At 56.4% G+C, this 19,337-nt stretch overlaps 1 protein-coding gene across 2 annotated transcripts; it reads left to right on the forward strand.

Moving 5' to 3' along the window:
* Positions 1 to 224: 224 nt before the first annotated feature.
* On the forward strand, positions 225 to 18,385 carry BCAN (brevican). 2 transcript variants are annotated; one of them, XM_070363736.1, is made up of 14 exons: positions 225 to 579; positions 4,461 to 4,571; positions 5,259 to 5,633; positions 5,918 to 6,092; positions 6,378 to 6,505; positions 7,505 to 7,798; positions 9,842 to 10,075; positions 10,631 to 11,278; positions 14,688 to 14,795; positions 15,469 to 15,627; positions 16,229 to 16,311; positions 16,674 to 16,818; positions 17,403 to 17,593; positions 17,917 to 18,385. In XM_070363736.1, the coding sequence occupies exons 2-14, from the start codon at positions 4,481 to 4,483 to the stop codon at positions 18,022 to 18,024; spliced, it is 2,739 nt and encodes a 912-aa protein (XP_070219837.1). In that variant the 5' UTR covers positions 225 to 579; positions 4,461 to 4,480; the 3' UTR covers positions 18,025 to 18,385. The 2 variants fall into 2 exon arrangements, with proteins under 2 accessions (XP_070219837.1, XP_005898804.2); XM_005898742.2 differs by having other exon boundaries at positions 225 to 575.
* The last annotated feature ends 952 nt before the right edge of the window (positions 18,386 to 19,337 follow it).

Genomic DNA, 19,337 nt, shown 5'->3' on the forward strand with positions numbered 1-19,337 from the left:
AGCAAAGCCTCCCTCCCATTCTCCCTTCATCCTTTTCTCTACTGGCTGAGTCCCTCCTCCTCTCCCCCTGAAAAACGGGAAGTCCCTCCGACAGTCTAACTTCCATCCCTCCAGCTGCAACATCATCCTGTAGATCGCGAGCGCTCCCTGCCCGCCCCTTCTGCCTTCCCTCCCTCCCTCCCTACTCCAAGTCTTCGGCTTCTCATCCCCAGGACGATGTCCTACTTCGCTCGTCCTTGCTCTCGCGGCTGCCGCCGCCGGGAACCGATGCAGAGAAGGCAGCGGGTCGCGTGATCTTCCCGAGCCCCCCGCGTTCCCAGCCTGGGGGCAGGGGCGGCTTCGAGGAAGGGCGGGGCGGGGGCGGGGGGAAAGAAAGGGGGTTTTGTGCGGCGCCCAGCGGCCCGGCGCCCTCTTCCGAGCGTCTTGCGGGCCCAGCCTCTCCTCGCGCCCGCGCAGTCCCCGCCGCAGTCTCGGTTGCAGCTGCAGGACCGAGCCGTGGACCCAGAAGAGACCCCCAGAGGAGGGGGCAAACTTCGCGGTGCCTCACCCCCACCCCGGTCCTCAGTTGCCTGCCGGTAGGTGAGTGTGACGGCATCCCGGCCTCCCAGCTGGGAGGAGAGAAGGGCGCTCCCGGCGGCTGCCCTGTGGTCTGCTGCCCCGACCCCTCAGCCTTTGCCTCCCGCGGCCCCGGCGCACTCACCCCACCGACCCCTGACACCTCGGCGAGGCCGGCTGTCGGCCAGCTCGGAGCGCCCACGGCCCCTGCTACCAATCCTGCCATCTCCAGCTCTGCCGCTGGCACCCCCATTGCTGCTTGCAGTCTAACCCGCAGCCCCCTCGAGTCCGCGAGCTCATGGGAACGCCCCTCTGGGTTCTCGCGTCTTCCCTGCTGCGGGCTCCAGTCCCAGCACTACGGCGGAGATTTCCGACCTTCATCCTCCGCCCCTGGGTACCCACGGTGCAGGCAGCAGCGCGGGAGGAGCCGGGGCGGGCCACCCTAGGGGTACCTCCTCGTAGCTCGCGCGACAGCCGACAGGAGCCTCTGTATTGGGTGGTCCTGGCGCCCACTGGAAATGGAATCCCAACTTACTTGATAAGTGACCTTGGGCAAATTAGTTGACCTCCCTGAACCTCGGATTCCTCATTGATGTAATGCCTAAAGAGTATTTTTCTTAAAGTTGAGGTTATACATGGAAAAGACTTCCCAGGTGGCACTAGTGGTAAAGAACTCGCCTGCCAATGCAGGAGACATAAGAGAGAAGGGTTCGATCCCTGGGTGGGGAAGATCCCCTGGAGGAGGGCATGGCAACCCACTCCAAAATTCTTGCCTGGAGAATCCCCTGGACAGAGGAGCCTGGCAGGCTGCAGTCCATGGGGTCGCAAAGAGTCAGACAGGACTGGATGCAACTTAGCACGCACACAGGCATTCATGGGAAGCATTTAGTTAAGAGGCCTGGCTCAGGTAGACAGAAACTGTCAGCTGGAATTCCAGTTAGCACTCCTGTTTTCCTTCCTAGCACTGCATTTGGGCTGGGAAGCACTCCCCTCCCCCGTCAAGTACTTCCATACTCCCTTCCTATCAGAATAGCTCAGCCCACGGGGTTCTAACAGGACTAAGATTTGCCATCAATTTTATTAGCATCATTAGTATCTGTGTTATTCCTATTCCAGGTAATACTGTGAGATCAAGGGACACTGTTACCCACAGATCCACCCCAAGTATTACCAGTGCCTGTATTGTCACGGCTAACTTTGCCGTTGATAACAGCATCACCCACATTTCAGGTTTTATACTTCACAATAGCTCAGCTGGCGATGTTGCTAATCATATTATTAGTTGTGCTTCCAATAAATAGGCCTATTTTTTACAATGACTGCAATTACTCCTGTAGGCCCTGTTAAGGCCTCAATGATATTGTGTAGGTTCCTGTTGCCCCTCACAGGGCCTCAAAGGGGATAGCTGAAAGCTTCCCCCCTGAGGTGACCAAAGTTCTGGCCTCCTGTGCATCCCTGCTGACTCTGCTGAGCACTGGAGCTCAGTTCCTATGGGGCAGACCTTGCACTGCCAGCCGGTGGACATTCAGCATGGAGATGGTGGGCACACACAGCCTGGTCTTGATTCTCTGTGGACTGGATTTATGAAGCCTGTGAGGGGATAGACATCCATCGTCAGACAGGAATGGTAATGTTGTAACATGAGGGAAGTTTCCCAAACAGCTGGGGAAACTCAACACAAGGGCAGAAATCCAGAAACTGGAGTGGAGGAATGGTGTGGCATCAGGGGAAGGGACAGGAAGAGTGCTGAGCTCCTGAGGTTAGAGATGGAGTGGTGTGTCCAGCTCTGGAGAATGAGAAGATGGAACAGAGGTGGGAGGATGTGTGGGATGGAGACTAAGGCTTGGATCCCTGAGTCTAAGTCTGGGACCAAAAGAGGGGGTGCTTAAGTTTTCTCAGGACTTCTAGCTATACCAGGAAGGGGCTGAGGTCCAAGCTTGGTGGGACTGGTGAGGGGGTAGGAGGTGTGCAGAACTCTCTGCTCCTAAGAACCACACAATCAGGGCCACCCTCCTGGCCTTGCTAATCAGTGACTCCCAATCCTGGAGGTAGGGGTGGGATACCCTCCATGATTCAGCACATCCAGGTCCTCATCAGCTTCAGACTTTCTCCCCTCATTCCCCCACCTACGTAACAGGGGTGAAAGGAGGTTCTAGGGTGTTGGTCCCAGAGTGGTTCCAACTATATGGGTTTCTGGGCCGCCCGTCAAAGAGCTGTGAGTAGCTCCAGCCCTAGCCCAGGGAGAGGGGAGGGAAGGCGCCAGAGAGGGGCCTAGCTCAGGACCTGGCACAGCTCAAAGGCATGGCAAAACAGTCTCCCAAGCACCCGGCAGGCACTGACTGTTCATGCCAAATGGTCCCCTCTCCAACCCCAGAAAGCAGTCCTCTCAAGTGCTCCCATGCCCAGAGCTGCTCCCAGCATCCTCTGATTGGGTCCCAACAAGAACCTCCTCCCTCTCAAAGGTCAAAGAGAGGCTCTGGGTATCTGGCTCCTGCCATTCCACCCCCACCTCTGACCCTGAGGAAATGATGCCCAGCCACACTGGGGAAACGGAGATCACAGTGGTGGGGAGGCGTCCTTAGGAAGATCTGGGATCTTTGGGAAGATCTGGGAGAAGAGGGTAATTTCCTATCAGCTCAGGCTCAGGAAATGGGATATATATATATATACAAGGGCAGAGCCTGATTGGTCAGGGAAGATGGGGAGTAGCCAGTGGGAAGAAGCCTGATGTCAAGGAAGTCTTGCTTATAGTCTAACCTTCATCTCTCCTGCTGCACCCCTGGCCTATTCCATGGCAGTTTGGGACTCCATGCTCTTTTGAGGCTAGGCCAACCATTAAAAATGAAGTTGGCTCTGCAGCCTTCCCTCCTTGGGGCACACTGGCCTGGTACTTGACTTGGTTTCACTGGGGACTCAGTTTCAACCCTATCCCTCTCTGAGCCCTTTCTCAATGTCCCACCCCACCCATCCATTATGAGAGTGTAATAAGTGCCTTGAGATCTTCAGAGGAATAGTCTGAGTTCTCAGAGCTTCTGATGGCCGAGGGCAGATGGGAAATGGTCCCTCTCATTTATTCTCACACATCCCCCTTAGCCTGGTGCTGGAGTTGGGGGAGGAAGAGGCTGGATGGAGTCCAGACTAGCAGAGACAGGGGCTTTGTCCCAGCTGGTTTCTGAGCCAGGAGATCCGGTGGGAAAGCCCGTGCCAGGCAGAAAGGAAAGGCTGGGAAGGAGGGAGAAGGCAGCCAAGGAGGAGGGGGTGGAGGATGCTGGGGGCTAAAGAGAAGAGTTTCCTTATAAGTAATGGTGCAGTGTAGAGGGGGGAGGTCAAGGAGGGGTTAGACTGGAGAGAGCTGTACATTGCCTGGGTTTAGTCTAGGAAGTCTTCCTGGAGGAAGCTAGGGAGGAAGGTATAGGGAGGAAAAGTTGGATAGGTATTGTGGGAGGAGGAGGGTCCAAACAAGTCTGGCCCTGGGAGGACAGAGGGGACTCTAAGCATAATAGCATCTACCATTATGCTATATGCCATAAGCACTTGTTGAGCTCTTACTGTATGCAGGGTTTATTTGTTTCTGTTGTTTTTCTTTTTTGATGGAATGCACTCTCAAAGCACATAGCCTCATCACAACCTGTGAAGTGGTAGTAATGGTGCTCCTTTACAAGTAAGAAAATAAAGGCTTAATGAGAGAATAAAGAACTTGCCTGAAGTCACATGGTGAGCTGACAGCACCCAGGTCTTGGTTCTGAATAAGAATCCCCTGGGGGGAGACAGGGATCAGAAGGAGTGTTAATAAATAATGAGGTGGGGACAGTGGGCTCCTGGAGTCAGGATATGTATGATCCATGTGGATCCGGTGGGGAGTCAGAAGTCCATCCTGAGGTCTAATCCCATCTTTCCTCCTCCAGTCCCTCCCTCATCCTGCAGCATGGCCCCACTGTTCCTGCCCCTCCTGGCAACCCTGGTTCTGGCCTGGATCCCTGTGGCCTTGGCTGATGCTCTGGAAGGAGACAGCTCAGGTAAGTAACCCCACTCAGGGTCACAGTTTGTCTCCTACATCTCCCCTGTGGTAGGAAGGAGCTCTTGTCCAGCCCTAAGCAACCTCTGTCAGCCTGGAGGGCCCAGGAATTGGGAGCACTGTGGGGGAGGGCCTATGCAGGGACACTTGAAAATCAGGGATGATTTGTGGGCCCTTGATAGGGTGATGGAATTTGGGGAGTAGGGCTGGGGTGGGGCACTAGGTACAAGGCTGTCGGTCTCTAGGGTGGAGGATGGGGGACCCTCCGGGACTATGAATGGGGCTGCGAGGCTGAACAGGGATGGAACTGGAAGAAATCCAGAAAGGGGCTCTGAAGGAACAGACTAGGGAAATTTTGAGAAGAGGGTTGCAGGACCCAGGGGTGAGGCTTGAGGACCCAGAGTGGGGCCCAGGAATCCTAGGGTGGTATTGGGAGGCTCTGGGGGCAAAACTAGCTGAGAGACTTTGTGGACGGGTCTGTCGACCCTGAGGGGTGGGCGTGAGGGACCTACAGGTGAGTTTGCAGGACTCAGCAGCCGGAGCCCTGAGTTCCTGGTTGGGGCCCGGGGGCGGGGTTACGAAAACCCGAGGGCGGGGCGTTGGGATCCTGGGGCGGGGCTTAGAAACCCCGGGGTGGGGCGCGGTAGATCTACAACGCGAAGTTCCAGCCGGCTCCGCCCGTCCACAGAGGACAGGGCCTTCCGCGTGCGCATCGCGGGCGACGCGCCGCTGCAGGGCGTGCTGGGCGGCGCCCTCACCATCCCATGCCACGTTCACTACCTGCGGCCGTCGCCGAGCCGCCGGGCCGCGCAGGGCTCCCCGCGGGTTAAGTGGACCTTCCTGTCCGGCGGCCGGGAGGCCGAGGTGCTAGTGGCGCGGGGCCTACGCGTCAAGGTGAGCGAGGCCTACCGGTTCCGCGTGGCACTGCCTGCCTACCCGGCGTCACTCACCGACGTCTCCCTGGTGCTGAGTGAGCTGCGGCCCAACGACTCAGGCATTTACCGCTGCGAGGTCCAGCACGGCATCGACGACAGCAGCGACGCGGTGGAGGTCAAGGTCAAAGGTGAGAGGTCGGAGATGGAGAGGGTTCCCGGAGAAGGGGAAGGGAGCCCACTGTGTGGGGCGGAAGCAGACGCCTAGAAGACGCAGACCGAACTGCAAAAGGAGTTTACCTCCTTTCTTTCTTCAGGCGGAGGAAAATTCTACCCACAGTCTAAATTAAGTCCCTCATGCTGTAGAGTGAGCACAATCTGGACTTTACCCTTTGTCTACAGGGGAGTGACAAGGAGAGTAAGGGGAAGTCAGTGTGCTGGGTGATCCCGCCTCAGGGTCCTCTCTGCCCCTCAGGGGTCGTCTTTCTCTACCGGGAGGGCTCTGCCCGCTACGCTTTCTCCTTCGCTGGGGCCCAGGAGGCCTGTGCCCGCATCGGAGCCCGAATCGCCACTCCGGAGCAGCTCTATGCCGCCTACCTCGGGGGCTATGAACAGTGTGACGCTGGCTGGCTGTCCGACCAAACCGTGAGGTGGGCTGGGGCTGTTGACCACGAATTTCTAGTTGTTCCTGAGGGGGCTATAGCTTCTGATTCTACCAGGGGCTGCCGGCTGCTGCCACAGGCGGGCCCTATAGGGCTCCCTGCCTGTGGGAGATGAAGTTGGTCTGCGGCGGGCGGGTTAGACCGTGTGCTGGCGGGGATGCATTTCTGCAGAGCTGAGAAGACACTTGGCTGCACTGAAAGCAATGTGATTGGTGGGGGGGGGGGGTCACCACAGGACGGCTCCTGGTGAAGGCATTTGTACCTCCGCCCCAGGTATCCCATCCAGACGCCACGAGAGGCCTGTTATGGAGACATGGATGGCTTCCCTGGGGTCCGGAACTACGGAGTGGTCGACCCCGATGACCTCTATGATGTTTACTGTTATGCTGAAGAACTAAATGGTGATTGGGGGTGGGAGGTTCCCAGGGGAAGAGACCCCTCTCCAGGGCTGCCCTTAGGTCCTCCTGGGCCTCTGCTGGACCTTACCATACTGTGTTTAAGTGTGTAGCCAGGAGTAAGGGAAACAGTGTCCCTCTCTCCAAACGCTGTCATAGAGACAAGTCCAAACACTGTCATAGAGACAGGTTCACAGCCAAAGCCTCCAGACAGGTGGCTGAGATAGGAGATTGAGTTTGACTCTGCTGCCACCTGCTGTACATCTCTTTGGTGGATATCCAGTGTTAGTGGCTCAGTCGTGTCTGACTCTGCAACCCCATGCACTACTGGGCTCCTCTGTCCATGGGTTTCTCCAAGCAAGAATACTGGAGTGGGTAGCCATTCCCTTCTCCAGGGGATCTTCCTGATCCAGGGATCAAACCCCAGTCTCCCGCATTGCAGGCTGATTCTTTACCATCAGACCCACCAGAAGGTTCCATACATCCCTTTACGTTTTAGCATCTTTGAGCCTCAGTTTCCTTCCTTGCAGAATGAGGAAGTTGGGCCAGGTTCCTTTGAGTAGTATTATCCATCCTAAGGTTCTGTCAACGGCATCCCACTCCAGTACTCTTGCCTGGAAAATCCCATGGACGGAGGAGCCTGGTAGGCTGCAGTCCATGGGGTCGCAAAGAGTCAGACACAACTGAGCGACTTCACTTTGACTTTTCACTTTCATGCATTGGAGAAGGAAATGGCAACCCACTCCAGTGTTCTTGCCTGGAGAATCCCAAGGATGGCGGAGCCTGGTGGGCTTCCGTCGATGGGGTCGCACAGAGTTGGACACCACTGAAGTGACTTAGCAGCAGTAAGGTTCTGTCAAGACTTTGATCCTGTGAAGTAGGACGATGGGCTCCATGTCACAGATGAGGAAACTGAGGCCCAGAGGAGCTTGCCCAGAGTCCCAGTGGGAGCCCCGGGTGGAAGGAGCTACCTTCCTGGTAACCCAGCCTCTTTTTCCTCCCCAGGAGAGCTGTTCCTGGGTGCCCCTCCAGACAAGCTGACCTTGGAGGAGGCGCGGACATACTGCCAGGAGCGGGGTGCTAAGATTGCAACCACCGGCCAGCTGTATGCAGCCTGGGATGGTGGCCTGGACCGCTGCAGCCCTGGCTGGCTGGCTGATGGCAGTGTGCGCTACCCCATTGTCACCCCCAGCCAGCGCTGTGGTGGGGGCCTCCCTGGTGTCAAGACTCTCTTCCTCTTCCCCAACCAGACCGGCTTCCCCAACAAGCACAGCCGCTTCAACGTCTACTGCTTCCGAGGTGAGCCCACTCCCTTGCAGAGGCTGAGACCAATCTCAGGCAGTCAGAGTCGAGCCCTCCAGTTCCACCCTGGCCCTGACCAGTTTCTCCTGGGTCTTTGCCATTTGCCTCCTGGTGCTGCGGGTGGTGCCCTCTGATTTGGTCTGTGTGGCTTCAAGGAGGGCTCACCTCTCTGCATTGCCTAAACTGCCCCCTCTCCCCTATTGGGCTGCCAATCACGTCTCCATCTCTGGTCAGCTCATGAACAGAGCAGAGATGACCAACATTCTCTGAATCCAAGGAATGATCCACTTCACTTAACCAAATAGCCTCCAGAGCCCTCAGCAGGGTTTCCAGAGCCTTCAGCTTAAGCTTGAAGGTATCAACTCTTTAACACCAAATACTGATGGACAGACGTAATCCCCTACCCCTCACAGGGAGCAGATCCTTAAGGACAGTTGGGTGTAGAGACAGCTTCCTGCCCACGTCTTAAATTGAGAGCTAGAGGAGAGGCACAGGGCCCAGGCCGAGGGTGACTGACAGTCAGGGAGGCATTGCCGTAGAGTATCTGAGTCCTTGCCCCTGCTGGGAGCCTTCAGTAGTACTGGTACTTTAGTTGTACTAATACTGGTATTTCTGCTGGAGGCAGAAATGGTGGTAGAAGAAACAGTCTTTACCCTCAGGGAGCCCCTAGTCTGAAGGAGGAAGATGCAACTGCTGCCATGGGAGCCCCAAGTCTGACTGAAGACAAGATGTCTCACTCCCAGCATGAGGAAAGACTGGGAGAAAAGCTTTACTTCCACTGGGACTGATCTCCAGACAGCTTTGGCCTGAGGCTGGGCGGAGTAGGGAAGTCAAGTCCACAGGAAGACAGGTCCATCTGAATAGGCTTACTGGAACATGGATAATGGTGATGATGATAATTATAATAACAGTAGCTAACACTTCTAACACTGATTGTAATTATATGCCAAGCACTATTCTGGGACGAAATGGAAAGAGGAACTGAATCAGGAGATGGAGCTAGGGAGGAGGATGACTAGAGTGGGGAGCAGGTGGGGACAGAAGCAGCCTAGGGCACAGGTTAGCTTGTCAGTATGCTGCTGCTGCTGCTAAGTCGAGTCAGTCATGTCTGACTCTGTGCGACCCCACAGACGGCAGCCCAACAGGCTCCTCTGTCCATGGGATTCTCCAGGCAAGAGTACTGGAGTGGGTTGCCATTGCCTTCTCCGTCTGGTATGAGCAGGTGACAAAGGCAGGCAGGACATGCTGTCCTGTCCTGTCTGGCTGAGCAAGGACAGCCCCCAGGGCTTTTCTTAGCCCAATTCCACCTTCCCTTCACTGGTTTTCTGCTCTTGGTTCCCTTCCCCAGGGACAAGTCAATTCATTCTAAAAATCTGGTTATTTGAAGAGAGCAGGTCCTGAAATGATAGGTCTGCTCATCCTTTGCCCTTTTGCCCCAACACTGAGATCGTCTGGTGGTGATGGTGGAATGTCCTTCCTGTTCTCTGTCCTTCAGCTCTCCTGTGGTGATGGCAGCCTGTCCCCATCCATTTCTAAAGTCTTGGAATGACTGGGATCCCTCACATCTTGCCCCAAACCCAGGGTCCCACAGTGCTGAGGCCATTCTGTTCATCCTTCTGTCTCCAAGGGATGGCTTCTCTCCTGAGCCTTTCTTTACCAGTCTGTCTAAAGTAGTACTTCCCATCTCCTTACTCTGCTGAATTGTTCTTTAGATGGTAAAGTTATAATGTATGTTTATTTGCTTATCTGTATCTAGAATATAATAATAGGGGCAGAAATCATACTATTTGGCTCTGCACTCTGTCCTCAGTGCCCAGGAGATTGCTTGGCATGGTACATAGTGGACGATTAATGCTTGAGGAATGAGTGATGAAGTCCTGGGGTGCTCCCTGGGCCCCATGAGTGCTTCACAGAGAGGATGAGAGAGAATTAAGAGAATTCCATGATCTCTCAGTCTAACCCAGAGCCCTCACATGCAGGCATGGGCTGGGGGGAGAGCCACCTCTCTAACCTCCCACTGGCACTTTCCTTCTGCCACAGACTCTGCCCAGCCTTCTGCCATCCCTGAGGCAGCCAACCCAGCCTCTGACCTGGCCTCTGATGCACTGGAAGCCATTGTCACAGTGACTGAGACCCTGGAGGAACTGAAGCTGCCCCAGGAAGCTGTGGAAAGCGAGTCCCGAGGAGCCATCTACTCCATTCCCATTATAGAGGATGGAGGTGGTGGGAGCTCCACTCCAGAAGACCCAGCAGAGGCCCCTAGAACCCTCCTAGGTAACTCAAGTCTCTCATCCTGGGGGTGTCTTTGCCCGGAAGAAGTTAGAGGCAGAAGGGGCTGGCCTGGGCTGAGGCCGGGGTTGTCCCCACTGTGGCTCTGCCCTCTCAACAGCACAGTAGTGCAAGGCACCGCCCTTGTCCCTCTCCCAACCTTTGCCTTTCCAGCAGAGCCCACTCCCAAATGGCTAGATCTGGAGATGCCTGGACTAAGAAGCTGCCCTTTGGGAAGGCAGGATCTCCTTTCTTTGGTCCCTCCTCCCCATCACCTATCCAAAATAAACAGAATTTTAAGACTGGTAGAGGGAGATGCAACCACCAGGTTTTCCTGGACTAATGACACCTCACAGAGCCTTCTCAAGTGTTGCCTTAATAGTACAACTCCGGCTGAAATTCTTCTGGTTCAGAGCAAAGACAATTCCTCCCCAGGGCAGCCTCTTGCCTCTCCCCCAGGGCTCACCCTCCCCAGCCCCACTTGTCTCCCGCTTCCCCTTCCTTCTTCCTGTCCTCTGGCGGGTGCTGTCCCTGGTGCTGAATCATCTGTGCTTTGCCTAGAATTCGAAACCCAATCCATTGTGCCTCCATTGGGGTCCTCAGAAGAGGAAGGCAAGGTGTTGGAGCAAGAAGAGAAATACAGGGGTGAAGAAGAGAAAGAAGAGGAAGAAGAAGAGGAGGAGGTGGAGGATGAGGCCCTGTGGGCCTGGCCCAGTGAGCTCAGCAGCCTGGACCCAGAGGCCCCTCTCCCCACTGAGCCGGTTCCAGAGGAGTCACTCACCCAGGCATCGCCTCCAGTGAGGGCTGCCCTCCAGCCTGGTGTATCACCACCACCCTATGATGAGCCAGAGGCTCCCAGGCCTCCAAGGGTCCTTGGACCACCCACCAAGACCCTGCCCACTCCTAGGGAGGGGAACCTGGCATCCCCCCCACCTTCCACTCTGGTTGGGGCAAGAGAGATAGAGGAGGAGACTGGGGGTCCTGAGCTCTCTGGGGCCCCTCGAGGAGAGAGTGAGGAGACAGGAAGCTCCGAGGATGCCCCTTCCCTGCTTCCAGCCACACGGGCCCCTGGGGATACCAGGGATCTGGAGACCCCCTCTGAAGAGAATTCCAGAAGAACTGTCCCAGCAGGGACTTCAGTGCATGCCCAGCCAGTGCTGCCCACTGACAGTGCCAGCCGTGGTGGAGTGGCCGTGGCCCCCTCATCAGGTAACTTTGCCCAAGGCTCAGCCTCCCTCCTTCTCCTCCTCCTCCTCCTCTTCCTCCCCCTGCAGCTCTGGATCACCTGACCCATAGTCCTTTAACCCACCATTGCCCCTTTGCCTTCATTCTCCTACCCACCTCCACCTGCCGGCTTCCAGTCCTGGATGCCCCACTTTGTGACTACCATCCCAGCTCTCTGACTTCTCACCCTATAACCCCCAACTCCGTGACTCCCACCCTGTGACCTCTCCCTGTTTCTGAAATCCTCACTGTGACCCCCAGCCCCACCACCAACCACCTGGAACTTTTTCCTAGCCTCAGTTCTCTACCTGTGACTCACATCTCACTGGCCCCACAGAGCACCCTCAGGCCTTGCTCAGTGGGTGCCCTCACAGCCTTTTGCATTCTTCAAGGCCCAGGCCCATCCCCTGCTGCCTCCTCCCCATCCTGTATGCCTCCTCCCTTCAGCTGCCTCCCACTGGTATCAGGGAAGCCTGGAGTCCCGTTCCCACCCCTCAACCTTTGGGGTCCAGGAGAGCCCTTATCCCCACAGAGCCTTAAGCAACTACTTCTATGAAGTACTTTTTTCAACTGTTTCATGGAAACAAGCCTTGGAAATAAATCTCTATTAAACTGCTTTATAACCAGAACTCTGGCACCCTCTGTCTCCACCCCCAGCTGTTTGCCCCTTTCATCCCATGGATTTGTGTGCTGGGTAGCTCTTTGGTGCTTCTTGTGGTTCCATCTCTGTCTCTGTCTCTCTCTCTCTCTCTCCCTGGGTCTTTGTGTGTCTTTGTGCCTCTTCCTTTTCCATCTTCAGCCTGCACCCTTTCCTGTCCTACTGGTCTAACAGCCCCTTGCTGTTTCTTCATGCTCTCCTCAGGCTTGTCTCTGCCTTCCTTCCTGTCCCCTGACATCTACACATTACCCCAGAGAAGTCTGTCTCTCAGTCTGTGGGCGTGCTGGGAGTTGTGTTCCCTCACTTCTGACAGGGAGAAACCTCTGCAGCCCAGAGTGTGTGCATGCGTGTGTGTGTGCGTGTGCGCACATGTGTGTGTATATGTCCCTTTGTATTCACTTCTGATCCAGCCTCTTGGCTCCCATCTAGAGCCGCACACACAGGGTCCTGACAGAGAGAGCCCATCCTAGCGTGGAGGCCGTTCCCTGGCATCCAGGTGCCCCAAGAGCCTGTTCCCCTCCCGCAAACATCCACGGGGTTAGAATCTCACTTTCATGCCCATGATCTCTCCCTCCTCCACTAACTCCTGTGCTAATGACTACCCTCACCCGCTATTTTACCCTCCCTGAACCCAAAGGATCTCAAAGTTGCTAATGCTGGAGAAGACACAGATCAGCAAGGGAAGATGGAAAGTGTGGAGGGAGGGGGAATGGGGAGTTAGGTTTTGGGGTCTGAGACCAAGAAGCCCTACCTATTCAGTGAAGGCTGAATTTCCACATGGAGATGTCTGGAGAAGGCTGGGATCCTCCTAGTCCCAGGACCACTCTTCTAGATGGTCCAGGGTGGGCTCAGGGTCTCTGCATCACACCTAGGCTCATGCATTTTGACTACTGGCTCCCTGCCCAGCTGGCCTTGGAGTACAGTGCTGCACTGGGCGGGAAGGGGCTTTGGTGGGAGAGGAGCACCATTGGAAGTATCTGTGGTGTCTTAGTTACCCCACCTGGGGGATGAGTGAGTGGTCCTCCAGCCCGCTATTGCAGCAGGAAGGCAGGGATAACTTTCTAAGTGTGTATAATAGTTGATCCAAAAGGGGTGGGGGGATGGGAATACCAGAAAGTCTTGAGAAGTTCCTTCACCACCAACACAGCCTCCCCTCCTGGTCAGGTTCTGCCACTCACAGCCAGGGAGAGGGAACTTTGGCTTGGGTGGGACTCCACAGACCAAGTTTGAGAGTCTTTGTCCACCAGGATTGGAGGGTTGGGCAGAGAGGACCCCAGGGGAAGCAGAAAAGTGTGAGGAATGGAAAGGGAGTTCAGGACTCCTACCTTGTGTAGGACCTAGTGCTTAAGGAGTTAAGTAAAACACCTCCCCTCCTTGCTTCACCCTGGGAGGCAGCAACACCAGATTGGAAGAAACTGTTGGCAGAAGGGGTGATGACAGGGGGAGTGGTGCTGGAACCGCTGATTCATTTTACCCAGAACAGCTAGGTCATCCCAGAAGAATTCTTTGAACCAACTCCAGCTCCTCCTCCCCCCACCTCTGCTCTGATCCCCACCAGGCAGTGGGATCTCAGGCCAGAGTGAAGCATTGTGGGCCCTGGCCTTGGCCTCCAAGAGTGGATGGCATGGTCTGAAGGTCCCGCCCCAAGCTGGGCTGAGAACCCTGACCTGTCCTGTCAGTCTGTGAGCTCATCTTCTCCCGGTCCTCTGGAACAGAAAGCAGTCGAATTTGTCAGCCCCTTCAGCACCCAGGCCCAGTGTAGGGGCAGCCACCCAGCATCCTGAGAGAGAGTGCAGAAAAGGAGGCAGATGGCCTAGCCAGCTGGAGCTGGACCTAGATAACAGATTGCAGGCCTTCAGGGTAGTGTGTTAGTCCAAGAAGACTGCCTGGAGGAGAGGGAACCAGAAGGAAGGAGTTGAAAGGGTTTCTAGGCTGGGGGAACCTTCAGAAGGCCCCAAGTGGAGGGGGAAAGGGGAGTCTGGTGAGGGGGGAGAGTCTGAAGAGATAAAGAGGAGAGGCAGAGGTTGGATGATGTTGAGAGACTGTGGAGCCAGTGCTGCAAGACAGGGGGAGCTACTGGGCTCCATTCCTGGGATGGGTTGGGGGCAGTGGGGAAGGAGAGGGCATAGAGTGAGGGAAGTACATTGGATCTTCCCCCAGCAGCTTCTGGGCCTGACTCTGCCCAGTGGACAGCAGGGGGAGCCAGGTTAGCTCCCTCCCGGACCACCCCAGTATCAGGTCTCAGAAGCAGTAAAGGGCAGGTCAGAACTCACTGTTCCTATGGTGACTGTCCTCTCCTTCAGTTCCACCCAGCCTATCTAGACTACCCAGAATCATGCTAAGACCTGGAGCAATGACAGGGGCTGGGGGACTAAACTCTAGACCTAGAGAAGTAAAGTGACCATCTCAATGTCACCCAGCAGAGCCAGAAGCTAGGTAAGAGTCCAGGGTGCATGACTAACAGCCTGATATCTTTCCCCTTGGTGGAGTTATACCCTGAGAGCTTTCCTGGACACATCCCCTTGGTCCCGTTAGAACCCACACTGGCAGGCATAACGATGACCAGCATAGGACTGAGCCAGTGCTGAAACAGTGAGGAGAGGAGAAACCCAGAACTCAGGCTTCAGGGAGAACACTGAGGACGCTGTGACAGCCCCAGGACAAGGGAGTCAGAGCTGGAGGGCTGGCTGCAGAGCTGTGCTCCCCTGCCCCCCCACCTCACTTCTCTCCCCTCAGGTGACTGTGTCCCCAGCCCCTGCCACAATGGCGGGACATGCTTGGAGGAGGAGGAGGGGGTCCGCTGCCTGTGTTTGCCTGGCTATGGGGGGGACCTGTGCGATGTTGGTGAGTGTGTTGAGGGGCTGTGGTTGGGGGATCTCTGAAGCCTAGGCCCTGCCACAGTGCACTGGTTCTGGGGGAGGGGGGCGGAGGGGGAAGGGGACACTTCCCCGGTGGACCTGTCATTAGTGAACCTCCATTTGTTGTCCTTGCTCTTGGACACACCGCGCGCCTGGCGGGATCTCGGTTCCCGACCAGGGATGAACTCAGGCCTCCTGCAGTGGAAACGCAGATAATGAATTACCATTTTAGACAAATCACATAACTTCTCTGAGGCCTACCCTCAATTTCCTTATCTGTTAAGTGGAACCAAAAACGACTCTCTCGGGGAGTCTGTGAGCCTGGAATTTGGCAGGCACACTCAGTACTTGTCGGTCTCCATTCTCCTGGGAGGAGAGGAAGGTTCGGCTTTTCTTTCGGATGGCGGATGGCAGAGACCCAGGTCGGGACTCCAGCCTTCACCCTGGTCTCTCGCTGCAGAGAAGGAAGGCATCAGGGCCGCCCTGCACGAGGCCCCTCCAGCTCCTAAGCGGGCGCTCGCTCTTGGGCGCGCCCTCCTGCCCTCAGGCCCGCCCCTCGGTCTGCGGCGGTGGGAGGAGCCCAGTCTCCCTGTCTGGGGACCCAGCCTCTCAGAGTTCTGGGGTCCTCCCCATAAGCTGCCTGCCCTTCTGTGTCCCAGGCCTCCACTTCTGCAGCCCCGGTTGGGACGCCTTCCAGGGTGCCTGCTACAAGCACTTTTCTACCCGAAGGAGCTGGGAGGAGGCGGAGAACAAGTGCCGGATGTACGGCGCGCACCTGGCCAGCATCAGCACGCCGGAGGAACAGGACTTCATCAACAGTGGGCTGGGGACAGGGAGGGAGGCGACCCTCGCCACCTGTTCTCTCATCCACACATTCACTCATTCATCAGTCAGTCAGTTAAAGAGTGTTATTAACTCCCTTATACGTTCATTCAGGTACTCACTACTTGGTTTACCTCATCCATTCATTCACTTTTCCTTCCTGTCTCCCTCCTTCCCACTCCACACGTGGGCAGTGGGGCTTCTGGCAGAGGAGGGCTGAGAAGTACGCAGAAAACACACCTGCATAAGCCTGGTGGTTCCTTGGGGGCTCGTTTATAATCGCTCCCCACCTCCCTGGCTCTCCTGCCTCCATCTACTCTTCCCGACTCTGGCGCTGTTGAAAGTTTTTACTTTTTCCAGACTTTCCCTTTTCTAGCCCTAGTGATATTTTTCCTCTTCCTTCACCCCTACGCCCCTGTCTTCCTTCCTGCCGTGTGCAGAGGTTGGAGGGAGAAATAAGGATACCGGGAAGCGTGGATTTGGGGCTGCGGGGACTTGGCCCGCTAGCGCCCACAGACCGCTCAGTGACGGGGAATGGCCGCCCTCTGCTGGCAGCAAAGCTCACTGCACACTTTCGTCTCTGCGGTTGTCCCCCAGATCGATACCGGGAGTACCAGTGGATCGGGCTCAATGACAGGACCATCGAAGGGGATTTCCTGTGGTCAGATGGCGTCCCCCTGGTGAGAGGTTCCGACCGCCCCTCACGTGGTCTAGGTCGTTTCTTCGAAGCACTTCTACCCTCCACCCCCAGTGACCCCCATCTCTCCGTCTCCTTTTCCTGGCCCTGTGCCTTTCCCTCTTCCTGGCCCTTCTTCCTTGTGTCCCCTTCTCTTTTCTTCTCATCTGGTTCCCATTACCCCTACCCCCAAATCCCCTGACATTTTTTCCCTTTGGGGTCCCCTACTCCCCACCCCTCTAGCCTTCCCTCTCTTGGTGCCCCTCCTCGACCTCCTTCTCCTCAAGCCCTCCAGGTCCATTCCTCCCCGTACTCCTGGTGCTGGAGCTCCTCACTACCTCCTGCATCCTCCCCCCGCCCTCCCAGCTCTATGAGAACTGGAACCCTGGGCAGCCAGACAGCTACTTCCTGTCCGGAGAGAACTGCGTGGTTATGGTGTGGCACGATCAGGGACAATGGAGTGATGTTCCCTGCAACTACCACCTGTCCTACACCTGCAAGATGGGGCTGGGTGAGGGCAGGCAAGGGGGAGGAGAGGTGGGGGCCAGGGAATCCTGGAACTGATGTGTGTGCAGGAGGAGAGTGCAAAACTACACTGAGGAATCGGAAGTGTGCCCCAGGCTGTGAGCAAGGGCGGGATAACAGACAGGCTCACTAGGAACCCCTGCTCTTTTAAACGGTTCTATTATTTTATTTGGTTTTGGCCGCGCTGGGTCTTTGCTGTGCGGGCTGTGCTCCAGTTGCGGTGAGGGGGCCGCTCTCTACTGGCAGTGCAGGAGCTCTGTGGTGGCTTCCCTTGTTGCGAAGCACAGGCTCTTGGCGCCCGGCTTCCGTACTTGTGGCTCCTGGGTTCTGGAGCACAGGCTCAGTAGTTGTGGTGAACTTAGTTGCTCCACAGCATTTGGGACCTTCCCGGATGAGGATCAAGCCCCTGTCTCCCGCCCGGGCAGGCGGTTCGCTGCCGCTGAGCCCGCAGGGAAGCCCTTCCACCGCCCCCTCTCTGTATGTCAGCTCGTGGCCTACTCCTCTCCTCCATCCCAGCTCTGGGGACTGCTCGAGCCGGGCTCCCAGTTCCTGACTGTGTTCTCCCTGCAGTGTCCTGTGGGCCCCCACCAGAGCTGCCCCTGGCTCAAGTGTTTGGCCGCCCACGGCTGCGCTATGAAGTCGACACAGTGCTTCGTTACCGGTGCCGGGAGGGGCTGACCCAGCGCAACCTACCATTGATCCGCTGCCAGGAGAATGGTCGCTGGGGGCTTCCCCAGATCTCCTGTGTGCCCCGCAGGCCTGTGAGTGCCAGGAGGAGAAAGGTGGGAGACACTAGCCCATATTGCCTTGGGCTCTCCTAGCTCTGCCCATCGCTGGCTAGGTAAACTTGGAGTCATCACTACCGCTCTCTGGGGCACAGAGGAGGTGGGCTGAATGCTCTTGGGGTCCCCTTCAGCGCTGCTGTCTGAGAATATGCAGCCACAGTCTGGGCTCTTAAGGGCTGAGCCAGGGAGAGTGTTTTGATGAGATCAGAGGTCAAGGAGCAAGGACAGGAGAGGGCAGACTCTGAGAAGAGAAAAGACAAGGAGCCCAAGGGTGGAGGGTGAGTGTGTGTCTTTCCCAGGCTCGAGCTCTGCGCCCAGTAGAGGCCCAAGAAGGACGTCAGTGGAGGCTCGTGGGGCACTGGAAGGCACGGCTGAACCCCTCTCCCAATCCTGCTCCAGGTCCCTAAGGGGCAAAGCCCCCGGCACTGCCCTCTGCCACCAAGCCTCCCTAGACCCATGCTCTCCACCACGGGGAATGACAGCATGAGAGGGGTGCAGCTGAAGTCCACATGGTAGTGCCCAGAGGGGCTTCTGGGAAATACTGGGTTGGCCAAAAATTCGTTTGGCTTTTTCTGTAACATCAATATCTGGGTGTCTCCAGTCCTGCCTTAGGCCCTCTCCCTCCTATTCTGGGCCTCAGGGCCTTGAGTAGGTCTCTAAGTGCCTCAACTGCCCTCTCCTTGCCAGCCATCCTGTCCCCTCCATTCCCCTGGAGGCCCCTGTGCCCACTCATTCTGTTTCCCAAGAGAATGGGTTTGCAGGATGGGGTACCTGTAAAACAAGCAGAAAATAAAGCTGCATTTGAGCCCAAGCAAGTCTGATGCCTGTGTGTGTGTGTGTGTGAGTGTGTGTGAAAGAGAGAGAAAAAAGTGGAGTTGGGCCGGGCCTTACAGGATATAGACCTGTATTTGTTAGTTTCTGAAGGTCAGTGAAGTCAAGATGTCAGTGGATATGAGTTCATGGCACAGAATAGTCCAGTGTTTATGGAATGAATGAAACACAGGGTTTGGGAAACAGCGTAAGGATATTTGGAAGAAGCTGGAGTGCCCAGTGTCCAGTAAAGCAGACTGGAGTTCAGTCTGGGGAGAAAGGGGCTGAGGGTTCAGAGAGGAAGAGAGGTGGGTGCCTGGTGTCCCCGTTCTGAGGTTCTAGAGGGGAGTTCTCGCAAGGAGAGTGAGCGTGAAGGGAACGAAGGGGGTTACACTTCAAGCAGGCCTATTCCAGCAGGAGGAGAGATGCAGGAACAAAGAAACAAGCACAGAGAAGAGATTCCCCAGCCTTGCGGCGGGCTGGGCTCTGGGGAATGACCTGCGAGGCCCGTAGGCAGTGGCCAGCAGATGGCGCTGCGGCTGCAGGCAAGTCGGCCTGAGCGTGCCTGTGCGCGCGTGCGTGGGTGGAGCCAACCAGTAGGAGTCCCAGGGTACCGCCAGGGGGCGCCGGCGATCTGTCTTTCTGAGGAGCGCCCTGGGAAGAGAAGCGGGGCGGCTGGCTGCGGAGCTAGGGACAGGGGGAGGGTAGGACTTCCGGCCAGGCTGAGCTGGCCCTGGGGTCTGTGAGTCAGCGGAGAATGAGATGATGAGGTCATTCTCTGAACACTGAAAAGAGAATGACCGGCTGTGTGTGTGCCTCATCGCAGTGCACTGAATTGTGCCTTGTGCCTCCTGGTGAAAGTGTGTGTCAGGGTGCCGTCTGTCTTCCTGATGGGGATGAATCTTATTGC

The sequence above is a fragment of the Bos mutus genome, chromosome 3, assembly GCF_027580195.1.
Source record: "Bos mutus isolate GX-2022 chromosome 3, NWIPB_WYAK_1.1, whole genome shotgun sequence".
Classification (NCBI taxonomy): domain Eukaryota; kingdom Metazoa; phylum Chordata; class Mammalia; order Artiodactyla; family Bovidae; genus Bos; species Bos mutus.